The sequence below is a fragment of the Hemitrygon akajei genome, chromosome 16 (assembly GCF_048418815.1).
Source record: "Hemitrygon akajei chromosome 16, sHemAka1.3, whole genome shotgun sequence".
Lineage (NCBI taxonomy): Eukaryota > Metazoa > Chordata > Chondrichthyes > Myliobatiformes > Dasyatidae > Hemitrygon > Hemitrygon akajei.
The window spans coordinates 37,623,479-37,650,776 of NC_133139.1; the positions used below are offsets into that span (position 1 = coordinate 37,623,479).

Below are 27,298 nucleotides of genomic sequence, written 5' to 3' on the forward strand. Positions count from 1 at the left end.
CTACAGGCAACCCTGGCTTTCTTTCTAGGTACATTACGGTGAGGTGCTGCTTGCTGTCAAGAACAAGTGAGTCAATGAGGCGACTTCCAATTCTGCCATTGTTTCCTGGTTTGACCTGTGTCATGAGTGAGACTTTAAGTAAGAGGATGTTGTTGGGAATACTGACTGTGTGTTATTTTTTTGGTTTGTTGAAGCATTCCTGGATCTGCTATCTGTGCCTTTGACATGGAACAGATTTCCAGCATTTTTGATGGACGTTTCAAGGAGCAAAAGTCCCCAGAGTCTATCTGGACACCAGTTCCTGAAGAACTAGTTCCAAAGCCAAGGTAGGAAAACCATTTGATACCATGTCACACAATAATTTAAAAATTAAATTTCTTAAATCTTTTGATGACAGGATGTTAAAACTGTAAATTTAATGCCCTAACTTGGAAATTCTGTATCTCCCAAATGGATGTGCTAAAAATGGGAATTATAGTTGGTACCCTACTGTAAATTTCTATTCAGGATCAAGGAGGGTCCAAGAATGGGTCACCAGAGAAGGTAGGCTCCTGGGGCTGGAGATATTGAAGATTGTGGTCCCAATTAGTGGGCTAACAGTATCAAAGAAGCCTTGAATGATCAGAGAGTTGGTGTCCATGACATTTAGGATGCAGACAAGGAAATATTTCATCACTCAGAAGGTGAGCCCTTGGAATTATCTACCACAGGAGGCAAAGACACCGAATATATTTAAGGAGATAGGTAGACTTCTCAAAGGTATACGTGGGGTGCAATGAAAGACTGGGAATGTGGTATTGAGTTGGGGGGTTAGTAATAATCAGATGGAATCATGGAGCATGCTCAATGGGCCAAATAACCAACTCCTGCTTCTGTTTTTCTATGTTCTATATGTATGCTTCATAAAAGTAAGGATGACCTAAACTGATTTCAGTAAGTTTTAAGCTATGGGCTTTCACCCTGTTAAAGCAATCACCATTTTATCACAAGGACTCCAGAAAGCAGAGAAAACTTCATGTGCAATTTTCAGTGAGGACTGTTCTTAAGGCTAGATTTAGGAGCCAAAAGGCTGGTGTCCAAATTCCTGACTAACCAAATGATTTAAAGCTTAGCAACTGGATAGAAAAATGTGTAGAAAGCAAAATTCACACAATAGAAATAATCACTGTCAGCTTGCTCCCCACTTCTAAAGTCAGAATCTTGTAAGAATAAGCCAGTTTCAGGAAATAATGATGTAATCTGTGCCGACACGTCAGTGGAATATCGATGAAGTGTCAGTTGTTGATGGGTTCATCCAACGAATCGCATTAACTAGGAAACATTCAAATGCATGTCTAAGAGTCTATGGCACTGACTAAAGTATAGTGTGAGTCTCCCTCTAGCTCTTCCCTCAATAGGAGACAGCAGAATCTGAATAATTGGACAAAAAGTTTTTTCAATGACATTTGTGGGACTCTGCTGTGTGAAAGTTGAGATCACATTTGCCTGCTTTGTGCAGAGACTGGCGAATAGAGTAGTGGTTAACGCAACACTCTTACAGCTCAGAGTGTCGGAATTTGGAGTTCAATCCCCGCATCCTCTTTAGGGAGTTGGTACATTCACCCCATGGAATGTGTGGATTTTCTCCAGGTGCTGCAGTTTCCTCCCACAGTCCAAAGATGTACCAGTTAGAGGACTAATTGGTCATTGTAAATTGTCCTGTGATTAGGTTAAGGTTAAATCGGTGTTGCCGGGGTGTCAAGGGTTGCTGGACAGTACAGTTCAATGGGCTGGAATGGCCTATTCTGCACTGTGTCTCTGAATAAATCAATAAGGCATTTTATTTATGTAATTCTCGTTAATGTCGCTCATCTTGTTCTGTAGATATGGAAGGAATATTCTACTACAGATAAAGATATGAGAAACCTGTGCTTTACCAAAATAATATCACTTATCGAATTTTTCAAACAGAAATTCTTGGGAATTAATTTCAAAATATCAAACAAAAATGTGCAATACTTCAATGGATTGAAATGCCTACAGATTGGCTTACAAATGGAGCCTTATTAGTTTTGTTTGGAGATTGGTATATTAGACTAAAAAAACTGGCATGATAAACTCTCAGAACTAAATTTTGTCTAAAGTTATGCAGAAAAGATTTACTCATCTGTAGAATCCAATTACATGCGGTAAATCAACTTCATGTAGTGTTCAAAAAAATAAAACAAGGTAACTTGTTTACTTGAGCAACACACGCACACGCACGCACGCACACACACGCACGCACACACGCACACACGCACGATACTGGAGGAACTCAGCAAGTCAGACAGCATCTATGGAAGGAAATAATTGTGGGCTGAGACCCTTCAGAACTGGAAAGAAAGGGGATAGAAGTCACACTGTAAATGTTTCAGCATGTTTAACAAGGTTTATGCTTGAGCCCGAAGCTAGAAAAAAAAGATATTATCAAATAATATTTTTGGATAAGGGAAACCACTAAAGACCATGAGACATAGGAGAAGAATTAAGCCATTCAGTCCATTGAGTCTGCTCCACCATTCAATCATTGCTGATTTATTTTCCATCTCATTCTCATCCTGCAAACTTTGATGCCCTTATATATCAAATACCTATCAACCTCAGCTTTAAATATACCCAATGACTAGTCCTCCTTGGATGTTTGTGGCAATGAATTCCATAGATTCAACCACCTCCTGGCTAAAGAAATTCCTCCTCTCTTCTGTTCTGAAGGGATTTCTTTCTATTCTGAGGCTGTGTTCTCTGGCCCTAGATTCTCCCATTGTTGGAAACATCCTCTCCACTTCCACTCTATCCAGGCCTTTCAATATTTGATATGCTTCAATGAAATCCCACCTCATTCTTCTAAACTCTAGTATTTTCCCTGTAATACCATGGGCTGCTATCTTGTTTGGCCACCTTTGTCAGTCCTACCCATTATTTCCTCAAAGAACTCCAACAGATTTGTCAGGCAGGATTTCTCCTTAAGGAATCCATGCTGATTCTGTCATGGTGGAAAGTGTGCTGACTGGCTGCATTACGGCCTGGTATGGGAACACCAATGCCTTTGAGTGGAAAGTCCTCCAAAGATCCAGTACATCACAGGTAAAACCCTCCAAGCATTGAGTATATCTACATGAAACATTGCCTTAGGAAAGCAACATCCATTATCAAAATCCTCACCACCCAGGCCATGCTCTTTTCTCACTGCTGCTCTCAGGTGGAAGGTATAAATGCCTCAGGACTCACACCACCAGGTTCAAGAACAGTTGCTACCCCTTAATCATCAGGCTCTCAAACAAAAGGGGATAACTACACTTATTTAAGGTTATATCTTATTTCTTGCTCATTAACTTATTGCTATTTATTTTTACCTGCATTTGCACAGTTTGGTTACAGTTACTGTACTATAGGTTTGCTAAGTTTACCCGCAGGAAAAGAATGTCAGGGGTGTATGGGTGACCTGTAGGTACTCGGATAATAAATTTTACTTTGTACATTGACCTTTGAACTTTGTGTGCCAAGTACCACTAAACCTCATCCTTAATAATGGACTTCATCTTGCCATCCACTGAAGTCAGGCTAGGTGGCCTATGATTCCCTGCCTTTTGCCTCCCTCCTTTTTAAAGAGTGGAGTGATATTTGAGATTTTCCAGTCCTCTGGAATCACTCCACAATCTCTTCAGCTACCTCCTTTTGAACCCTGGGATGTAATCCAGCTGACCTAGATGGCCCATGAAGTACATCCACCCACAAGATTGTATAACACCATTCACTGTTCATTGAATGATCCCCTGGACCTTTGCCCTGATCCATGCATGGATGCCCTGTGTTAGACCAGTTATTCTTTGTCTGAAGGGGGATTTCTTAATATGCTGAAGTTATCTTAAACAACCCAAGTCCTCTTACTCTAATTTTTCAGTGTATTTTAAATTAATTTTCTAGTTTCACTTTTTGCATATGCATATATCTTTTAAAATAGCAAGAAGAGACCAAATTCAGCTATTGCTTGTCATGAATCAGTTCTCAAAGACCCAAGTTCAGCTTTAGGCCTCTTTCTCTGCAGTGGTTACAGAGCCTGCATGGCTCTGTTCCACAGTGACCAGATTTAGATACAACACTCAACATGCAGTTTGACATCCATTCAATTGTTTGAGATATATCACTCAAAGTTTTATTAGCTTTGTTAATTGCTACTCTGTGATCTTTGGATGTTCAGTATTGATTCTGCTAAGAACCCAAAGTGCTTTTCAGCTTCAAGCAATATCAGTATCATCCCTCAAATGCACACATTGCCTAATTAATCTTTTGGCATTCATTGCTTTATACCCATGATATTAAACTCTATCTATGACTGTTTGGTCCACTCATAGTCTATTTTGTTCACTTTTGTGTTTCTAGATTGTTTCATGATCACCTGTTGTTTACTATTCCATCAGTCTCACAGCTGGATTCAAATGTTATGTTAGACCTTGACTCCTGAGAGATTTAAACTTCTTGAGTAATCTCTCTAGTGCAACTATTTGGAAGTCTATATACAAAACATTTTTGCATTTATCAGTGAATATATGGTCTGTCACTTCCTAAAAAGAAAATCAGGGAGCTTTGCTTGAAGCTCATTGAAACTTTTCAGTCTAAAGCAATACTGACAGCTATCTATTAGACCATTGTCCAGATAATCTCCAATTTGAATCCTTAAATGATCAATTTCATTATTTCTCTTGGAATAGAATTAGGATTAATTAGTTTGTAATGAAAACAGAAAATGGAGAGAGCACTCGGCAGCTTAGGCAGCATCTATAGGGAAAGAAACAGAGTTAAACTTTCAGATCTACGATCTTTAATCAGAGCTGAATGTACCTGGAACTCAGATGTTTTCAACTTTGTGGGAGGGATGAAAATAATAGCAGTAACTGAAATGTAATAATGCTAGTCGCAGTGGTGAAGACTGGAAGAAGCAGTGAAGGCTTGCTAATCATAAATGATCTCCTTTGAGGAAAAGTAGTTAGAGAAGACTAAAATAAAACAGAGGAGGAGAGAGACAAAAAAAGGAAAAAGAGAAAACAAATGTGGAACTATAAAATGCACAATGACAATTCAAAACGTATCTGGCAATAGTCCCATATGTTTTTGTCACTATTCTAAAAACATATAGCATGTTTACAATTTTCAAATTACTGTTGTTTCTGAATCCTTTCTTATAGAATCATAGTATAGTGGAGCATGGAGCCAGGCCATTTAGCCCAACTTATCCATGCCAGCCAGTGGGCACCCTTTTGTATTAATCCCATGTTGCACCACCTGGTCCATAGCCTTCAATGCCAAGCCAATTCAAGTGCTCGTCTAGATACTTCTCAAGTAGAATGTAGAACAGAAGAGTACAGTACAGGAACAGGCAATTCAGCCCATAACGTTGGGCCAAAACAGCTCAAAATCAAATCACAAACACCCAAACCCTAATCCTCCTACCTACACCATGTCCATATCCCTCCATCTTCCTTACATTCATGTGCATATCAAAAAGTCTCTTAAAAGCCTCTAATGCATTTGCCTCTACACCATGCCAGGCAGTGAATTTCAGGCATCCACAACTCTCTGAGTAAAGAACTTACCTCTCACATCCTCCTTGAACCTATCCCCTCTCCCCTTCAATGGTATTAGACATTTTAACTCTGGGAAATAGATACTCTCTGTCTGATCTATTTATGCTCTCATAATCTTGTAAACGTCTATCCGATCTCCCCTCAGCCTCCGACACTCCCGAGAAAACAACCTAAGTTTATCCAGTCTCTCATGATAGCACTTGCCCTCTAAAACAGACAGCATCCTGTAAACCTCTTCTGCACCCTCTCCAAAGCCTCATCATCCTTCCTATAGTGGGCTGGCCAGAACTGTATGCAATACCCCAGATGTGGCCTAACCGGAGTTTTATAAAGTTGCAACATAACCTCCAGACTTTTGAACTCAGTGCCTCTACTATTAAAAGCAAGCATTCCATAAACCTTCTTAACAACATTATGGACGTGTGTGGCTACTTTCAAGGAGCTATGAACTTGGATCCCAAGATCTCTCTGCTCAGGACCTTGCCCTTAACAGTGTACTGTCTTTCTGCATTTACCGAGGTGCAATACCTCACATTTATCTGGGTTAACCTCCATCTGCCATTTCTCAGCCCATATCTGCAACTGGTCTATATCATGGAGTATTCTTCGCCAGTCTTCTACACTATTCGCAACTCCACCAATCTTGGTATCATCCACAAACATGCTAATCCACACACCTACATTTTCATCAGGGTCATTTATATACACTACAAACAGCAGGAGTCCCAGCACAGAACCCTGCAGAACTCCAGCTCAATTAAGTCCCTTCAATCTCTACTCTCTGTCTCCTAAGCGTAAACCAGTTCTGAATCCAAACAGCCAGCTCACCACAGACGCCATGCATTTAAATCTTCTGAATTCACCTCCCATGAGGGACTTTGTCAAACACCTTACTAAAATCCATATAGACAATATCCACTGCCCTACCCTCATCAATCTTTCTCATCACTTTGCTAAAAAGCTCAGTCAGGTTGGTGAGGCATGACCTACCACATACAAAGTCAAGCTGGCTCTCCCTAATTTTAGGCCATGTGTTTCCAAATGCACATATATTTTATCCCGAAGGATTTTCTCCAGCAATGCTGTCAGTGACCCAGTTTCAACTACTCAGTGCCATAATAATTATTCATCTTGTTCCATCATTTAACTTTAATCTAACTCATGAGACTTATTTGCTTTGAGTTCTTTTTTTTGTTCTACTAGACCTCATTATCTATTTTTTAACTCTTGATTTTATATTTATTTTTACGAGGCAACTTATTCTTTCTTAAAAAGCAGAATCATGAAGAAGCATTTTGTCCTCCACACTTGCTCCACCACTCACTCAGTAAGATCATGCAGATGATTTAGCCCAGCACCACTTTCCTTTGCTAACCCCATATTCTTTGATTCCATTAATAACTAAACCTCTGTATTGGGCTATTGATCTTTCACTGCCCTTCCATGTAGAGAAATCTAAAGGTTGACTATCCTCTGGAACTGGCTTCTCTTGATCCTGAATGGCTTTCACCCTAATATGAGCCATTGACCCACACTCTAGAGAAAAATCATCCTTACATCTATCCAGTCAATTCTGTTAGAATTTTATATGTTCCAACCCCTCATGGTGTGGTAAGTTTTTTTTCTCTCTCTCCTTTTTAACCACTTCTAAAGTATTTAGTCAAACATCCAAAACGATAGCTGAGGATTGGAGAAATTTCTGAATTCAGCAAAAAGGAACTAAGGCATTGAGCATAAAACGTGAGTATAATCTAATGAGGAATGACAAGAAAAGACCAAACTCATCTACATATTGTTAAAAAGAAAAATGCATCTAATGGACTGAGACAGAATAGGTTACACTAGGGAAAAAAGAAGTGACAGAGATATTAAGCAAATGTTTTCAGAATCAGAATCAGGTTAAATATATTGGCGTTATGTCATGAAATTTATTGTTCAGTAGCAGTACATTGCAATACTTAATAATAAAAACTACACAATAATTCAATTCAATTCAAGTTTAATTGTCATTCAACCACATACGAATACTCATGAACACAGCAAAGTGTTACTTCGGGGTCAAGATGCAAAAGATAGTACCAACAGATACACACAGCACAAAGCACATGCAAGATAGCAAGCACAAATGGCATCACAATCATGCTATAAAAGAGTCCCAGAACTCATGCCATTGATCGGCAGTCCACTACAATAGAGCCCGTCTCCCAGCAAGGACTGGGGGCTAGCATTCATACCAGCCTGGACCCTGCACCATACTGTCATCAGTGGAGTGCACTGGCCCTGATAAACGCCCCCCCCCCCCCCCACAGCTTGAGGTCCAGTCCTTGCACATACAAGACAACAGGCACATATAGAATTTCAGTAAAAAACAATGACACAGAATATACGTGTATATAGTCCAGACTCCCTAGCTCAATGAGATCATCAATCGACCACAATAAAGTTTGTCTTCAGCCGAGAAACTTGAGTGGTGGGAAACAGCACTGACTCCAGCCAGGATGCTGCACCATGTTGCCCCCTGGTGGAGTGCACCACCACCAATGCCTGACCGCAACTTGAGGCCTAGTCCTCAAGTATACAGGACCATATAGAATATCAATAAAATACAGCCATGCAAAATATATACTATAGACTAGACCTACAAGACATTTCATGCATCTTCTTCACTGAGGATGGATATACCGTGTACCCACAGCTCATAAATTTGGCGACAACACAACTATTGTTGGCAGAATTTCAGATGGTGATGAAGAGGCGTACAGGAGCAAGGTAGACCAGCTTATGGAGTGGTGTTGCAGCAACAAACTCTCACTCAATGTCAATAAGACCAGGCAATTGATTGTGGACTTCAGGAAGGAAGAGTCAAGGGAATACGCACCTGTCTTCTTTGAGGAAAGTATATATAAAAAAAAGAAAATTAAATAAGTTGAACAAAAAGAGAGAGAAAAATACTGAGGTTGTGTTCACGGACTATACGTTGTCCATTCAGAAATCTGATGGTGGAGGGGAACTGTTCCTGAAACATTGAGTGTGTGTCTTCAGGCTCCTATACTTCCTTCTTAGTAGTAGCAATGAGAATAGGGCACGTCCTGACTGATGGGAGTCCATAATGCTGGATGCTGCCTTTCTGAGGCATCGCCCTTTGAAGGTGTCTTGGTTGCTGGGAAGGCTAGTGCCCTTGATGGAGCCGGCTGAGATTACAACTTCCTGCAGCTTTTGCTAATCCTGTGCTCGTTCTTTCCACCTTTGATCCCTCAATGACGTCTGGTGCGTATTCCCTTGACTCTCCCTTCCTGAAGTCCAAAATCAATTGCCTGGTCTTACTGACATTGAGAGGGAATTTGTTGCTGCAACACCACTCCACCAGATCGACTTTGCTCCTGTACACTTCCTCATCACCATCTGAAATTCTGCCAACAATAGTTGTGTTGTCAGTAAATTTATAGATGGCATTTGAGCTGTGGGTATATACAGTAGTATATCCATCTTCAATTAAGAAGACGCAGTAAATGCTGGACTGTGAATGAAGTGCTCAATGAAAACATGTTAAGTAGAAAATAGTTTTTGGTGAAATTAACAGGATTGAAGGCTGATAAATTCCCAGCACCTGATAATCTGAATCCTACGGAGGCATCCGTGGAGGTAGTGGGTGCATTGGATTGTCATCTTCCAAAATTCCACAGGTTTAACAATGGGTGGTAAATGCCACCTTTCTAGTTAAGAAAGGATATGGAGACAGTTAAAGAAAATGGAATAGATGAAGAAATTAAGTTAAGTTCTTACTGGATGGCCAGTAATGTTTGGAAGGCTGAATGGCCAACATTTTCTCCTATTTTAAAAATTATTATACAACCCTCCTTTCTGAAGTGATGGAAATATACCATGGAGCACTATGTTGTGTCTCTTGTCATTGAGGAAGTCTTTATGTATTTGGTGTTTAAGGCCACATTCGTGTTTATCAGCTGTCACTATTGGACCTGGACTTGATTCTGTGTATCTTTTCTTTCATATATGTGAAAGCTCCATTTGGTTATGTCATCACCAAGGGGGCGTTGAAGTCTTAGGCCTTCTGGCACATACTGTAGATCTGATCACTTGGCCACATTAGTCTCTAGATCAATCTTTATGGGCTCTATCAATTCTAACCATTAGTTATAGGTTTTACAACTCAGAATTGGGCCCTTCAGTATACCATCTCCATGCTTACCTGTTTTGCCTGTCCACACTCATACAATTTGCCCACATTAATACTGTATCCTTCTGTACCTTGCCTATTTAAGTGATCATTTAAATGCCTTTTAAATGTAATAATCCTATTTGACTCCACCACTTTCTCTGGCAGCAGGTTCCAGATGCATCACGGAATCATGCCAAAAGATTAAAGCTGGGAGCATCACTGAATCACAGCTGGAAGATTATAACTGGGAGCATGACTGAAGGATTATAGCTGGGAGCTTGAAGTCCAATGATACACATTGTATTGAAAGGATAGGCAGGAAGGCAGAGGGGGCAGCATTGCTCTGTTGGTAAAAAGTAAAATAAAATCATTAGAAAGGGATGACATAGGGTTGGAAGGTGTTGAGTATTTGTAGATCAACCTAAGGAACTGCAAGGGTAAAAAAGACCCTGATGGGAGTTGTATACAGACCCCCAAACAGTAGTAAGGATGTGGCCAACAAATTACAACAGAAGACAGAAACTGCATGCCAGCAGAGCAATGTTACAATAGTCATGGGAGACTTCAATAAGCAGGTAGATTGGGAAACTCAAATTGGTGTGGATTACAGGAGGGGGAATTTCTCGACTGCCTACGAGATGGCTGTGTAGAGCAGCTCATGGTTAAGCCCACTAAGAGGATCAGCTAGTCTGGGTTGGGTGTTGTGTAATGAACCAGAATTGATAAGATACCTTAAGGTAGAAGAACCGTTAGGAGCAAGTGATAATAATATGTTCAAATTCACCCTAAACTTTGAGAAGGAGAAGCTAAAATTAGAGATAACAATGTTACAGTGGAGTAAAAGGAACTACAGAGGCATGAGAGAGGGTTTGGCCAGAATTGATTGGAAAAGAACACTGGCAGAGATGACGGCAGAGCAGCAATGGCTGGAATTTCTGGAAACAATTTGGGAGGCACAGGATATATACTTTCCAAAGAGGAGGACATATACTAAATGAAAGATGACACAACCATGGCTAACAAGACAAGTCAAAGTCAACATAAAAGCCAAAGACAGGGCACATAATACAGCAAAAGTTAATGGGAAATTAGAGAGTTGGAAAGCTTTTCATAACCAACAAAAGGCAATTAAAATGTCATTAAGAAGGTAAAGAAGGAATACGAAAGAAAGCCAATAATATTAAAGAGGATACCAAAAGTTTCTTCAGATACATAAAGCGAAAAAGAGAGCCAAGAGTGGATATTGGACTGCTGGAAAACAATGCTGGAGAAGTAGTAATGGGAATACGGAATGGCAGATGAACTGAATAAGTATTTTGCATTGGTTTTCACTGTGGAAGACACTAGCGCGGTGGTGAAAGTTCCAGGTGTCGGGGGCATGAAGTGTGTGAAGTTATCATAACTAGAGAGAAGGTTCTTAGAAAACTGAATGGTCGCATGGTAGATAAGTCACCTGGACCAGATGGTGTACATCCCAGAGTTCTGAAGGAGGTCACCAAAGAGATCATGGGGGCATTAGTAATAATCTTTCAAGAATCACTAGATTCTGGAATGGTTCCTGAAGACTGAAAAATTGCAAATGTCACTCCACTCTTCAAGAAAGTAGAGAAAAAGAAGAAAGGAAACTATAGGCCAGTTAGTCTGACCTCAGTGGTTGGGAAGATGTTGGAGTCGATTATTAAGGATGAAATCTCAAGGTACTTGAAGGCACATGAAAAAATAGGCCATAGTCAGCATGATTTCCTCAAGGGAAATCTTGCCTGAAAAATCTGTTGGAATTCTTTGAAAAAATAGCAAGCAGGATAGACAAAGAAGAATCAGTTGATGTCGTGTATTTGCATTTTCAGAAGGCCTTTCGCAAGATGCCACACAAAGAGGCTGCTTAACAAGCTATGAGCTCATGGTATTACAGGAAATATTCTAGCATGGATAAAGCAGAGGTTGATTGGCAGAAGGCAAAGAGTGGGAATAAAGGGAGCTTTTTCTGGCCAGTGACTAGTGGTGTTCCACAGGTCCCTGTTTTGGGACTGCTTCTTTTTATGTTATGTGTCAATGATTTGGATAATGGAATTGATGGCTTTGTTGCAAAGTTTGCAGATGATATAAAGATAGGTGGAGGGGCAGGTAACCTGAGGAAGTAGAGAGGCTGCTGAAGGACTTAGGCAGATTAGGAGAATGGGCAAAGAAGTGACAGATGGAACACAGTGTTTGGAAGTGTACGGTCATGCACTTCTGTAGAAGATATGTAAGGGTTGACTATTTTCTAAATGGAGAGAAAATACAAAAAACTGAGGTATAAACGGACTTGGGAGTACTTGTGCATGATTCCCAAAAGGTTCGTTTGCAAGTTGAGTCTGTGGTGAGGAAGGCAAATGCAATATTAGTATTCATTTCAAGAGGGCTAGAATATAAAAACAAGGATGTAATGTTGAGACTTTATAAAGCATTTGTGAGGCCTCACAAAGTATTGTGCACAGATTTGGGCTCATTATCTTTGAACGGATGTGCTGCAACTCGAGAGTGTTCAAAGGAAGTTCATGAAATGATTCCAGGATTGAATGGCTTGTCATATGAAGAGCATTTGATGGCTCTGGGCCTGTATTCACTAGAATTCAGAAGAATGACTGGTGGCCTCATTGAAACCTATCGAATGGTGAAAGGCCTTGATAGAGTGGATGGGGAGAGGATATTTTCTACGTTGGGAGAGTCTAAGAATAGAGGACACATCCTCAGGGTAGAAGGGTGTCCTTTAGAATGGAGATGAGGAAGAAGTTCCTTAGCCAGAGAGAGATGCATCTGTGGAATTCTTTGCCACAGGTGGCTGTGGAGGCTGAGTCTTTAAGTATATTTAAGACAAAGTTTGATAGATTCTTGATTAGTCAGGGTATGAAGGTATATGGGGAGAAGGCAAGAGATTGGGGCTGAGAGGAAAGTGGAATCAGCCTTGTTGAAATGGTGGAGCAGATGCAATGGGCCAAATGGCCTAATTGGCTCCTATATCTTGTGGTCTTATGTCAATCACTCTATATATTAAAAAAGTATCAGAATCAGTATCAGTATGGCATGATATTTGTTGTTTTACAGCAGCTGTGCAGTACAATGGTTAAAAATATTGTAAATTGCAATACTATATATACATTAAATTAAATAAATGGTGCAAAAAGGGGAGCAAAAATGGTGAGGTTCTGTCCATAGGTTGGTTCATTGTCCATTCCAAAATCCGTCGGCAGAGGGCAAGAAGCTGTTCTTAAAACATGGGGTGTGTGTCCTGTACCTCCTTTCTGATGGTTGTAATAAGAAGAGGAACATATCCTGGGTGATAGGGATCCTTGATGATTGATGAAGTCTTTTTGAGGCAATGCCTTTTGAAGATGCCCTCACTTCTGGAGAGGCTAGTGCCCATGATGGAACTGGCTGTGTTTGCAACCCTTTGTCGCTTTTTCCAAACCTTTATAGTGGCCCCTTCATACCAATGGCAATGCAACCAGTTAGAATGCTCTCCATGATACATCTAGAAACTTGCTCGAGCCTTTGGTGACATACCAAATCACCCCAAACTACAAATAAAATATAGCCACTTCTTTGTAATCACATCAATATGTTGGGCCCAAGGTAGATCCTCTGAGATTTTGACACCCAAGAACTTGTAACTGCTCACCCTTTCCACTGCTGATACTTAGATGAGGACTGGTGTGCTCCCTCGACTTTCCCTTCCTGAAGCTCCCATTTTCCCTTTCCTCTCAGCTCAAACCAGTGCTCTTTTGGTTTTGATACACCTGCCATGGTAGAAAGATTCAGACTACCTTAACTATGTCTCTTGTGTCTTGTATACGTCTACCAGGTCAGGCATCAGCCTCCTTTGTTCTGGGAACAAAAGACAAGCCTAGCCTGTCCAGTCTCTCCCCATAACGTATGTTCTTTGGTCCAGTCAATATCCTGGTGAATCTCCACTGCACTCTCAGCAGTGCAATCACATCATTCCTATCATACGACAGTTACTGAAATCTCATGGGCAATATTGTTTTTTTACCAGATTTTAATTTTTAAATATCCCTTAGCTTCCCCGGTACCACATTTGCACAAACTTGTTTCTGATTATACTGATCCCATGACACTGGGAAGATGTTTTCTGTCAACATTTAACACTCAGGTTGAAGATCTTAAATGATCCACAATTGTTCACTTCACAAGTCAAATCAAACACTAATCCCCATGGGAGGGAGAAAACCCAGAGAAGGAAAAATGAAGCAGGGTACAGGAGCTTTGACAGGTTTTGATAAGTGAGGTTGAATGTGTGCTTCAGAGATCGAGTGAAGTAAAATGGTTGTCACCAAATATATCTTAAGTAAGTTAAACTGGAAAGATGAAAACAAGGCAGTATTTCACTGCAGATAGATCCCAACACAACACTGAAACAATACTTGAAGCTGGATATAATAGCTCAACTTAAAAGAAGAAGTACTGCAATTTGTTTTCTATTATCAGCTTCACCAGAAGGCAGACTTTATTAGACTTCTAGCAATGTTTGACAAACAATGTTAATTTTCACTAGAAAAGTTATTTTTGGAGATAATTCCAGAGAGAAAGCAGTTAATATTACTGAAGTCTAACAAGGATGTCCTTTTAAATTACTGTTTAGAAAGTTTGGATTGTGCTCTGTCATTTTTGCTCTGCAATCCAGTCGACAAGAATTCAAAATTGGGTGATATAAAGCCATCATCCACAGCATACAAAGGAGAGAATCGTGCTGCAGTGGAGGATTTCAGCACTGACTTCATTATGGAACAAGCTCATGGTGCTAAAGGTTCCATCAATAGATGTACATGTCAACAAGGTGAAACAAGATGGAGCAATTTAGTCCTTGGCAGTTAAAATAAAGAAAAAATCCACAGTGAAACTCTGCTAAACAATGGATTTGTTTTTTGAATTTTTCACACGGACAAACGGATGCTGTGAACTGGGTGGCTACATACCCAACCATGTCTCTTCCACCCCTTTCCTACCACTGATCACTCACCAAGCCCATATACAGACAGACAAAGGTAGACCTACGAAATAGTCCTTGAACCTACTATCTGAGGTCAGAATGGTGTTCATCTTTGCCTTCCTGCATTCACTACAATTCTAGCAACTGCAGTGAACCAAATAGCTCTGAGTGGTTGAGCCTCTGAAAATCATGTGAGATTGCCATGTCTGCATGTAATGCATTTTTAATTCCGCAGAGGTGTCTCGAATATGTAAAACCTAGCTATAGTACTGGGAAAAGAAGAAGTTCCTTTTCTAACTGAACAAAAGAAAGCTTTACATTTTAGAGCATCCACTCTGTGTTTTTGAAATGTTGTAATGGAAGAAACATCAGAACTATTTTGTGCACAGCAAGTTCCCATTAACCAATTAGACTGATGAAAAATTGATGGACCAACAAAAATGATCTTAACTATTCTAGTGGTCTGAATTCCTTAAGATGTCAGTACTTCCAAATGAGTCATGCATGAAGTTTTGTTTCTTACCTTTTCAGACCTGGCTGCTGTGCGGAACCAGGAACGAAATACAACTCCTCTAATGGATTTCCAGATGAGATGTTAAACTTCGTAAAGACTCACCCACTGATGGATGACACAGTTCCCTCATTAAACCATGGGCCATGGATTATAAAGACAACCATCAGGTGAATTCAAAGACACGGTCTTCCAGAGCATTTTCAAAGAGGGACTCCTTTGTTCATGACTTCTGATATGGAGTCATTACACACCAGGAATTTCAAATCAGTTATAATTCTGAGCTGGGTAGCTGAAATTCAAATTCAATTTTATAGTCATGGGCATGCATACCCAGGATATAAATGCCATGAAAATTAGCTTGTATGCAGCAGCAGCACCATATAGTACAAACATCATAGATATATAAATTACATTAACTTAAATTAGCGTAAATTGTACATAACTGTCGCAACAAATAAACAAAAATATACATAACTGCAATTGTACAAGTTGAGGAAAATATATCCCAAGGCACAATTAGGAATTTTTTCAGTTCATTTTAAGAAACTGAGCCTGATCCTGCTTTCAGCCCCATCCATTGTCTCTTCTCTTCCAATGTTCAGCTTATCTTGTGGTAGTAACAGCAAATTATATGTAAATATATAGGTCATGCGAGGACTGCATGTATAGACAGAAATCAGAGGTTTGTACATGATAGAAATGTTCTCAGGTGCATCTATTTCAATGCAAGGAGTATTACAGGTAAGGCAGTTGAGTTTAGGGCGTGGATTGGCACATGGGATTACTTTATTGCTGTTAGTGAGACTTGGTTGCAGGAGGGGCAGGACTGGCAGCCTAATGTTCCGGGGTTCTGTTGTTTCAAACGTGATAGAGGGAGAGGGATGAAAGGGGGAGGAGTGGCATTACTAGTCAGAGAAAATATCACAGCTGTGCGTAAACAGGACAGCCCAGAGGGCTTGTCTACAGAGGCCATATGGATGAAGCTGAGGAACGGGAAAGGTGTGACCACACTAATAGGGTTGTATTATAGACCGCCCAATAGTCAGAGAGAATTGGAAGAGAAAATCTGTAGAGAGATAGCAGACCGATGTAAGAAACAGAAAGTTGTAATAGGGGATTTTTACTTTCCACATGTTGACTGGGACTCCCACACTGTGAAAGGGCTTGGAGTTTGTCAAATGTGCTCAGAAAAATTTTCTAAATCAATATATAGAGGTACCTACGAGAGAGGATACAATACTTGATCTCCTATTAGGGAACCAGACAGGTCAGGTGACAGACCTATGTGTAGGCAAACAATAGTCAGTAGTGTAGGCATTATAGTCCAGTGACCACAATGTCATTAGTTTCAAGTTAGTTATGGATAAGGATAGGTCTGGTCCTCGAGTTGAGTTTCTAAATTGGAGAGGGGCCAATTTTGTGGAAATGTGAAAGGATCTAGGAAGAGTTGATTGGGATAAGTTGTTTTCTGACAAGGATGTGTTCAGTAAGTGCAAGGCCTTCAAAGGCAAAATTTTGAGAGCGCAGAGTTTGCATGTTCCTGCCAGGATTAAAGGCGAAGTTAACAGGGATAGGGAACCTTGGTTTTCGAGGGATATTGGCAATCTGGTTAAGAAAAAGAGAGAGGTGCATAGCAGGTATAGGCAACAAGGAACAAATGAGGTTCTTGAAGAGTATAAAAATGTAAGAAAATACTAAAGAAGGAAATCAGGAAGGCAAATGAAGACATGAGGTTGCTTTGGCTGATAATGTGAAGGTAAACCCGAAGGGTTTCTACAAGTATATTAAGAGTAAAAGGATAGTAAGGGACAAAATTGGTCCCCTAGAAGATCAGAGTGGTCATCTATGTGTGGAGCCTCATGAGAGGGGGGAGATCTTAAACAGATTTTTTGCATCAGTATTTACTCAGGAAACTGCCATAGCATATGTGGAAGGAAGGAAAACAAGCAGTAGTGTCATGGAACATGTAGAGATTAAAGAGGAGGACATCCTTGCTGCCTTACAGCAGATAAAGGTAGATAAATACCCTGGGCCTGACATGATATTTCCTCGGACCTTGAGAGAGACTAGTGTAGAAATTGCAGGGGCCCTGGCAGAAATATTTAAAATGTCCTTAGTCACGGGTGTGGTGCCAGAGGATTGGAGGGTAGCTCATATTGTTCCGTTGTTTAAAAAAGGCTTCAAAAGTAAACCAGGTAATTACAGGCCAGTGAGCTGCATCAGTAGAAGGTAAATTATTGGAAGGTGTTCTGAGAGATCGGATATACAAGTATTTGGACAGCCAAGGGCTGATTAAGGATAGTCAGCATGGCTTTGTGCATGATAGATTGTGTTTAACAAATCTTGTAGAGTTTTTCAAGGAGGTTACCAAGAAAGTACATGAAGGAAAGGATGTTGTCTACATGGACTTCAGTGAGGTCTTTGACAAGATCCCATATGGGTGGTTAATTCAGAAGGTTCAGACACTAGGAGAGGTTGTAAACTGGATTCGAAACTGGCTGTGTGGGAGAAGACAGAGAGTGGTAGTGGATGATTGCTTCTCAGACTGGAGGCCTGTATCTAGTAGCGTGCCTCAGGGATCTGTGCTGGGACCATTGTTGTTTGTTGTCTATATCAATGATCTAGATGATAATGTGGTGAATTGGATCAGCGGGTTTGCTGATGACACTAAGATTGGCGGCGTTGTGGACAGTGAGGAAGGCTTTCAAAGCTTGCAGAGGGATCTGGACCAACTGGAAAAATGGGCCAGAAGATGGCAGACGGAATTTAATGCAGACAAGTGTGAGGTGTTGTATTTTGGAAGGACAAATCAACGTAGGACATACACAGTAAATGGTAGGGCGCTGAGGAATGCGGAGGAACAAAGGGATCTGGGAGTTTAGATACATAATTCCATGAAAGTGGTGTCACAGGTAGACAGGGTTGTAAAGAAGGCTTTTGGCATCCTGGCATTCATAGATCAAAGTATTGAGTATAGGAGTTGGGATGTTATGATGAAGTTGTATAAGACATTGGTGAGGCCAAATTTGGAGTATTGTGTACAGTTCTGATCACCTGACTATAGGAAGGATATCAGTAAGATTGAAGGAGTGCAAAGAAGATTTACTAGGATGTTGCCGGGTCTTCAGGAGCTGAGTTACAGGGAAAGATTGAACAGGTTAGGAATTTTTTCCTTGGAGCGTAGAAGAATGAGGGGGGATTTGATAGAGATTTCCACAATTATGAGGGGTATAGACAGAGTAAATGCGAGTAGGCTCTTTCCACTTAGATCAGGAGAGATAAATACGAGAGGACATGGCTTTAGCGTGAAAGGGGAAAGGATTAGGGGGAACTTCTTCACTCAGAGAGTGGTGGTAGTGTGGAACGAGCTGCCATCTGACATGGTAAATGCGGGCTTACTCTTAAGTTTTAAGAATAAATTGGACAGATACATGGATGGGAGAGGTCTGGAGGGTATGGACTGGGTCCAGGTCAATGGGACTAGCGGAATAAAGTTTTGGCACAGACTAGAAGGGCCAAATGGCCTGTTTACTTTGCTGTAGTGTTCTATGGTCTGAATGAATGCTGCAACTTTGCATTGACACATACCTGGTTCAAGTTTGCAGAATACTAATCTGACTCGGTGATCAGGTCCCATTGAAACAACTTCTACAAAGCTGAGCAGTGTACAACCCCCTGGGCAGAAACACCTTCCTACCAGCTGTACAAGTCCTGAAGCAAGTCTCTGTCTAAAACATCTTACATACTCCTGGTAAATTTAGAACCTGAGATGGAATTCAATATTAAGGTCATTCTCCTGATATGAAAATATAAGTAGCCAAGCTTGCACACTGGCTGGTAAAGACTTATCTCACATCAGTAACTCCAGGGTAATTTTCCTTATTCTTCAAAAGAGGAAGTGGCAAATGTGAACAAAACGATTGTAAGCTTTGGCTCAGTCTTCAAGGTTAAACAGGTTTGGCACCATCTGTGTGGTTCTAAGAAACGGCAGGATTCAAAGAGCCATCTAGCTTGTAAGGAAGTGAGATCCCGGTAAAATGGACACAGAAGTATGCCACAAAGAGGATTCTACACTCCTGAAACCCATCCAAAGAAGCACTTTTCTAGCTGTAACAGGAAAGGCAGAGTAAAATTTAACTGTAACCAAGATGCAAAATGGTAGGCTGTGCATCAGACAGTTGGATACTACAAATGGTGATTTTTTTTTGCTACATTTGATTTTCATAAATGTTGAGCATCAAGTGAATTTTACCCTATCATATACTCAGTGTGGTGCAGCAGGGCATGTTCCAGTCATTTTAGTGGGCCGTGTATCAGAATGACAACGCCAGGAGAGGCTACTGCTGTCAAGACAAAAGCCTCACTAAATTGAACCCAGTGATTGCTGAGAGCATCCAAGCACTGCATCCCAAAGGAACACGCCTTACTTGTGTTAAGTTTCTGCTCCACTATCCTGGTTCAGCAGATGATGCTCTGTGTTTAAACTTCCACATTTGAGCTTGTGGCTGCACGATGTCTGGGGATAGTTTAAGAAACACAAGAAGTGATGCATGAAGCTATGTTGTTTGGACTTACGGGAAACATTAAGATGCAGTGATGTGCTCTTGGTATGAATGTGAAAATATACTGGTGACTGTTACAGTACTTTGAAGAATTGAGCGCATCCACATGCCTATTGCTGCAGGGAATTTTTCTGTAAAGTCTACTGATCCAGTCCATTTGCCTCATTCCGCACCTATATTGCAGAAATCTTTAATTGAAGCAGCTCCTTCATGAACTGTTCCTGCTCCTGTTCACAACCTTTATGTAAACGTTGAAGCAGAGAAATAACAGGCCATTTGTACCATTGTCCCTCAGCTGAAGTGACGGCTCCAAGATATTGAACATTTGCCTAGGTGTTGCCAGATGTAAAGCTGTGGTCTGGCCCTTCAATTCAGAATCAGAATCAAGTTTATCAACACTGACATAAGTCGCAAAATAAGTGGCAGCAGTATAGTGCAGGCATAATAAATCACTATAAGTTACAATAAAAATAAATAAATAGATAGATAGATAAATAAATAAGGCAAAAGAGGAATAGTGTTGTTCATGGGCTCACAGACTATTCAGAAGTCTTATTGCAGAGTAGAAGAAGTTGTCCCTAAAACGTTAAGTTGAGTATTCTGGCTCTTGTACCTTCTCCCTAATGAAAAGAGGGCATACTCTCAGTGGTGAGGCAAAGAACTAAGAAATTTGTGAATAAGGAAACTTTCCCACATCATATTCCTAAAATATCTACCCTTTGACCTGTGAGCATTTCTCTTGTATATAGAGGATATAACAAATCCTTTCAGAATCCTGTAGATTTCACTAAACTGAAATGAGTAGGAGTCAAATCTACTCCAATTCTTCTCAGTGGATAGCCTCAATCCCAAAAACTAGTTGCCAGGGGCAGATAGTTACCAGTCACAAAGTTCTATCTTCTCTGGATTCAGGTAGAAAGGGAATATTTCTTTAAGGGGGCCAAATATTCTATGCATAATTGTATATAGGCTGAATCAACCTACCAATTTTACCAATTCCAGTTCCATTTCACCTCCATCTCAAAACTTCTTGATCATATCAAGCCTCCCAGGTATCATCTGTGCCTTAATTTTTTTGTAATTTATTTTTTTATCGAAGTTCATCAAACAAACATTTCCATAAGATGTATTTCAGACATTGTACATATATATCACAAAATCTCCACGAAGTATTTATCTGGGGTATACACTTATAGAAAAAAGTGGAAAGAAAAAACAAGCAAAAGGAAAAAACTATGTACAAGTAGGGAGTGATTTTTTTTTACAACAGATTCATTGATTTGTGAGAATAAAATCAGGCCTATGAGTCATTATGTAGTTAAACCATTTTTCCCAGTATGAACCAAATTGTTCCAGCTTATGATTAACAGATGTTGTTATCTTCTCCATTTTGTAAATGTCCATTGTAATTTCCATCCATGTATTTAAAGTTGGGCTCTCCTGTGATAACCATTTCCTAGTAAGAGTCTTTTTACCAGCCACCAACAGTATATTCATTAAATATTTATCTCTTTTCTACCATTCTTGAGGTATATATCCAAAATATATGGTCTTACTCTCCAAGGGTATTTCACATTTAAAGATGTCTTGTAGGGCATTGTGTATCCCCCTCCAATAGTATTTGATAATAGGGCAGTCCCAAAAAATATGATAATGATTTGCATTTTGATTTCCAGAATTTCTCCAGCAAACAGGGAGGTTACTATCATAATGGGATTTCTGAGAGGGTGTAATAAAATATCTTATCAAGTTTTTCCATCCAAACTCCCTCCATTTCTGTGAATTGGTACACTTCCATTGATATCTAATTTTCACTCGAATCTTTGCAGTTGTATCCTTTTTACAAGTCTGACTTAATTCAAGCCATGAACAGTATCCATCTGTTATTTAGTTCTTCCTCAAGTTTGTTGATGTCTCTTCAGCAAAGCCAAGCTCACAGCTGAACAACCCATGATCCAGTTTTGTAGTTCTGCACTTTGCATGGCTCAACTCTTGCCCATCTAACCGGATTCCTAGCAGTGGTTTCTCTTTCCTTTTGACTGTCCCGCTGTAACCACTTCACTAGCTTAAGGATTCATCTTTGATCGCTCTCTTTAACTCATCAGTATGCTGCTACTTGTCAATTCTGTACCCAGCCATCGGGACAGCTTCCATATCGTTAGCTGGAATATCCATTTCTGCTTCTTGGCCACCTCCTTCACCAATCCATGATGTCATTCTGCACCAAGGTGAGGATGGTTTAAACTCGTTCCACTCAACTTTTTGTATTATCAAGCCCATCATTGATTTCATCCTTTCCCTGGGCAGGGAATGTTTTGTCATATGCTTTTCAGGCGGGCAATGTTCAGAACATCACAGAATTATAGAAGAACTTTGAGTGATGCTGTATTTTGGCTGTAGGAACTTTCATAAGGCTGTAACACGGACCCCTAGTGTCCTTCCAGGTCATTAGTGCTTTCAAGTGCTGGTGCCTGAACTTCCTGCAGGCCTGAATGTAGCCTCATCACCTTAGATTTCCCTGAACAGAATTCAGACATTTAAACTCTTATTTAAGTCATTCCTTTACATAAAAAACATTTACACCCACATTCATCATTTCCAAATATGTACCTCTGCTTTCTCTACTGGTTTCCCATTCTTCACCCTTCTTAGAAGCCAAATGTAAACTGGCCTATCTCTGTCCATTTCCTCCATCATCTCAGTCAGAGGTTCCCAGTAATGAAACTGTTGCATAAGTTAGCAAAAGGTTTTAACACTGACCCAGCAAAAGCTTCTTCAACTAAATGCAAACTTGCAATTGTAGTGTCCAACACCTGTTTTTCCTCAAATTAGAGTTCCCTTTGCTAGCCTGCAGGTCACCCTTGGGCAAGGTGTAGCACTTGCTTAGCCCACTGATCAGGGTCACATGAAGCCATTGGAGTAGGTGGTGGTCATATGACCAGCTGATGTATATCACAAGTCCTGATTATGTGACCACTAACATCAGACAATCTCTGAAGAGTACTGATAATGGCTGGGATCACCGGTCTTGTAAAGACACTGCCCAGACAAAGGCAATGGCAAACCATTTCTGTAGAAAAGGTTGATCGCCTACATCATACAACATGGCACATAATGATGATGATGATGAAGTATTTTTTCTTTGATACTTCATTAAAAATAGTCTCTTGTTAGTTTACGCTTGAAAATTTGTCTACAAATGATTGCTTGTGTTACTTAGCCACAAGGCCACAATGTTCCTTCTTAATATTTGTTGCAGTTTAAGTCATTTCAGGCACTTAAATGCATTGGTAAATTAGGAAATAATAAATGTTTCTTTCCATCCCTCTTGTTTTCTGAAGTTCCAGTGATACAATCCTTTACTACCATCTTACTGAATCTTGGCATCATTAAAACTAAGGTTTGCCCATGCAAGCCCTGTTTATTTAACTCAAGAATGTTTAATTCCTGTCCCCCTTCAATATACAGGTTTTATACAGGGATTCTTCATTAGAACCATAGAACATTACAGCACAGAAACAGGCCTTTTGGCCCTTTTTGGCTGTGCCAAACCATTTTTTTGCCTAGTCCCACTGACTTGCACCTGGACAATATCCCTCCATACACCTCTCATCCATGTACCTGTCCAAGTTTTTCTTAAATGTTAAAAGTGAGCCTGCATTTACAACTTCATCTGGCAGCTCATTCCACACTCCCACCACTCTCTGTGTGAAGAAGCCCCCCCCCCCCCCTAAACTTTTGCCCTTTAAACTTTTCCCCCTTCACCCTTAACCCATGTCCTCTGGGTTTTTTCTCCCTTAGCCTCAGTGGAAAAAGCCTGCTTGCATTCACTCTATCTATACCCATCATAATTTTAAATACCTCTATCAAGTCTCCCCTCATTCTTCTACGCTCCAGGGAATAAAGTCCTAACCTATTCAACCTTTCTCTGTAACTCAGTTTCTTAAGTCCCGGCAACATCCTTGTAAACTTTCTCTGCACTCTTTCAACCGTATTTAATATCCTTCCTGTAATTCGGTGACCAAAACTGCACACAATACTCCAAATTCGGCTTCACCAATGCCTTATACAACCTCACCATAATATTCCAACTCTTACACTCAGTACTTTAATTTTAAAAGGCCAATGTACCAAAAGCTCTCTTTACTACCCTATCTATCTGTGACACCACTTTTAGGGAATTTTGTATCTGTATTCCTAGATCTCTCTGTTCTACTGCACTCCTCAGTGCCCTACCATTTACCTTGTATGTTCTACCTTGGTTTTTCCTTCCAAAGTGCAATACCTCACATTTGTCTGCATTAAACTCCATCTGCCATTTTTCAGCCCATTTTTCCAGCTGGTTCAAATCCCTCTGCAAGCTCTGAAAACCTTCCTCACTGTCCACTACACCTCCAATCTTTGTATCACCAGCAAATCTGCTGATCCAATTTACCACATTATCATCCAGATCATTGATATAGATGACAAATAACAATGGACCCAGCACTGATCCCTGTGGCACACCACTAGGCACAGGCCTCCACTCAGAGAAGCAATCCTCCACTACCACTCTCTGACTTCTCCCACTGAGCCAATGTCTAATCCAATTTACTACCTCACCATGTATACCTAGCGACTGAATCTTCCTAACTAACCTCCCATGCGGGACCTTGTCAAAGGCCTTACTGAAGTCCATGTAGACAACATCCACTGCCTTCCCTTCATCCACTTTCCTTGTAACCTCCTCAAAAAACTCTAATAGATTTGCTAAACATGACCTACAACGCACAAAGCCGTGTTGACTCTCCCTAATAAGTCCCTGTCTATCTAAATACTTGTAGATCCTATCTCTTAGTACTCCTTCCAATAATTTACCTATACCGACGTCAAACTTACCGGCCTATAATTTCCTGGATTACTTTTAGAGCCTTTTTTAAACAACGGAACAACATGATTCTCCGGCACCTCACCCGTAGATATCGACATAGTAAATATATCTGCCAGGGCCCCTGCAATTTCAACACTAGTCTGCTCCAAGGTCCAAGGGAATACCCTGTCAGGTCCTGGAGATTTATCTACTCTGATCTCACGTTCCTAGCCACTTTGGCTAACTGTGTTTACATCTTGCCTTAGAGGCACCCATTACTGGCTTTGTGGCCAAGTTTACAAATGATACAAGGATAGGTGGAGGGGCAGGTAGTGTTGAGGAAGCAGGGAAGCTGCAGAAAGACTTGGATAAATTAGGGGAATGGGCAAAGAAGTGGCAGATTTAATATAGTGTAGGGAAATATATAGTCATGTACTTTGGTGGAAGGAATAAAGGTGGAGACTATTTTCTAAATGGGGTGCAAATTCAGATATCTGAGGCAAAAATGCCTTGTAAGTCCTTGTGCAGATTCCCTAAAAGTTAACTTGCAGCTTGAGTCAGTGGTAAAGTTGGTAAATGTAATGTTCGTATTTATTTCAAGAGGACTAGAATATAAGATCAAGGATGTAATGCTGAGGCATTATAAGGCATTGGCCAACCACACTTGATGTATTGTGAGCAGCTTTGGGCCCCTTATCTAAGAAACGATGTTCTAGTGAGGTTCACAAGAATGATCCCTGAAATTGAAGGGTGAATGCGTGAGGAGCTTTTGATTATTCTGGAGCTGTACTTGCTGGAGCTTAGAAGAATGAGAAGAGATCGCATTGAAACTTTTGAATATTGAAAGGTTTAGATAGATGGACGTGGAGAGGATGTTTCCAATAGTGGGGAGTTTAGGAACAGAGGACATAGCATCAGAACACAAGGATGTCCCTTCAGAACAGAGATGAGAAGGAATCCTTTTATCCAGAGTGTGGAGAATCTGTTGAAGTTATTGTCATAGACGGCTGTAGAGGCCGTCATTGGATACTTAAAGCAGAGACTAATAGGTTCTTGATCAGAATCAGAATTAGGTTTAATATCACTGGCACACATCATGAAATTTGTTGTTTTGTGGCAGCATTACATTGTGATACATAATAATAAAAACTATTAATTCCAGTAAGAACTATATGTAAAATAAATTAAGGAGTGCAAAAAGAGAGAAAAAATACTGAGGTAGTGGTCATGAGTTCATTGTCCATTCAGGAATCTGATGGCAGAAAGGAAGAAGCTGTTCCTGAAACATTGAGAGTGTGTGGCTTCAGGCTCCTGTACCTCCTGTTTGATGTTAGCAATGAGAAGAGAGCATGGTGTTGGTTATGGATGTCCTTAACAATGGATGCTGCCATTTTGAGGCATACCTTTTGAAAGCTGGGAAGTCTAGAGCATATGATGGAATTGGCTGGCTTTATAATTTCTGCAGCTTTATCCAATTCTGTACAGTAGCCCCTCCATATCAGACAGAGATGCAACCAGTTAGAATGCTCTCTATAGTACATCTGTAAAAATTTGTGAGTGTCTTTGGTGACATACCAACTCTCCGCAAACTCCAGCTGCTCTCTTTGTAACTGCATGAATATATTTGGCTCAGGATAGAGCCTCAGAAAATATGACTTCCAGGAACTTGAAATTGCTCACCCTTTCCAGCTTTGATTCCTCATAGAGGAGTGTTGTGTGTTCCCTCAACTTACCTTTCCTGAATTCTACAATCAATTCTTTGATCTTAATGACACTGAGTGCAAGGTTGTTTCTCCAACACCACTCAACTAGCTGATCTGTCTTGCTCCTGAATGCCTCCTTGCCAACCTCTAAAATTCTGCCAACAATAGTTGTGTCATTAGCAAACTTATAGCTGGTGTTTGAGCTGTGCCCAGTCACATATGTAAAGAGGTTAGAGCTGTGGGCTGGACACTCATCATTGAGGTGTTCCAGTATTGATTGTCAGCAAGCTGTTATTTCCCATCCACACGGACTCTGGTTTCCCTGTGAGGAAGTCAAGGATCCAGTTGCTAAGGGAGGTACAGAGGTCTAGGTTTTTTAGCTTATTCATTAGAACTGAGGGTATGATTGAGTTGAACTCTGAGATGTAGTCAATAAACGACAGTCTGAAATAAGTATTACTATTCTCCAAGTGATTAGTAAGATCATCAAAGGTTATGGGAGAAGGCAAGAGAATGGTGTTGAGAGGAATAATAACTCACCCATGGTAGAATGGGGGAGCAGACTTGATGGGTCAAATGGCCTAATTCTTCTCCTATGTCTTATGGTCGTACTAACACATCCCAATAATAAAAATGAATGGTGCATAGAAGCACTTCACTATCACATGGCTCAGTGTTTGGATTGCTAAACTGTGCTGAAAGTTCAGTAGCAATCAGAAACTGCACTGCCAGCTAGCTTGGCATAAGTTTCTCATGTTCTCAGAATGGAGAATATTTTAATAATACCTGATATGCCAACAAACATCATGTGCCCTGAAGCAATCTGTGGATCCTTACATAAGTGTGCTGGATGCTGGTATAGTAAACAGTCAGTGTTAACTATGCAGGAGTACTTTTCTTTCT

The 27,298-nt window shown here is 40.4% G+C and overlaps 1 protein-coding gene across 10 annotated transcripts in view; it reads left to right on the top strand.

Moving 5' to 3' along the window:
- The window catches only part of sema6bb (sema domain, transmembrane domain (TM), and cytoplasmic domain, (semaphorin) 6Bb), a 533,030-nt gene that overhangs the window by 473,294 nt on the left and 32,438 nt on the right, over positions 1-27,298 (top strand). For all 10 annotated transcript variants that reach the window (XM_073068714.1, XM_073068715.1, XM_073068716.1 and 7 more), the window contains 2 exons: positions 195-326; positions 15,299-15,448. In XM_073068714.1, the coding sequence (XP_072924815.1) occupies positions 195-326; positions 15,299-15,448 (282 nt within the window). The remainder of the gene's footprint in view (positions 1-194; positions 327-15,298; positions 15,449-27,298) is intronic.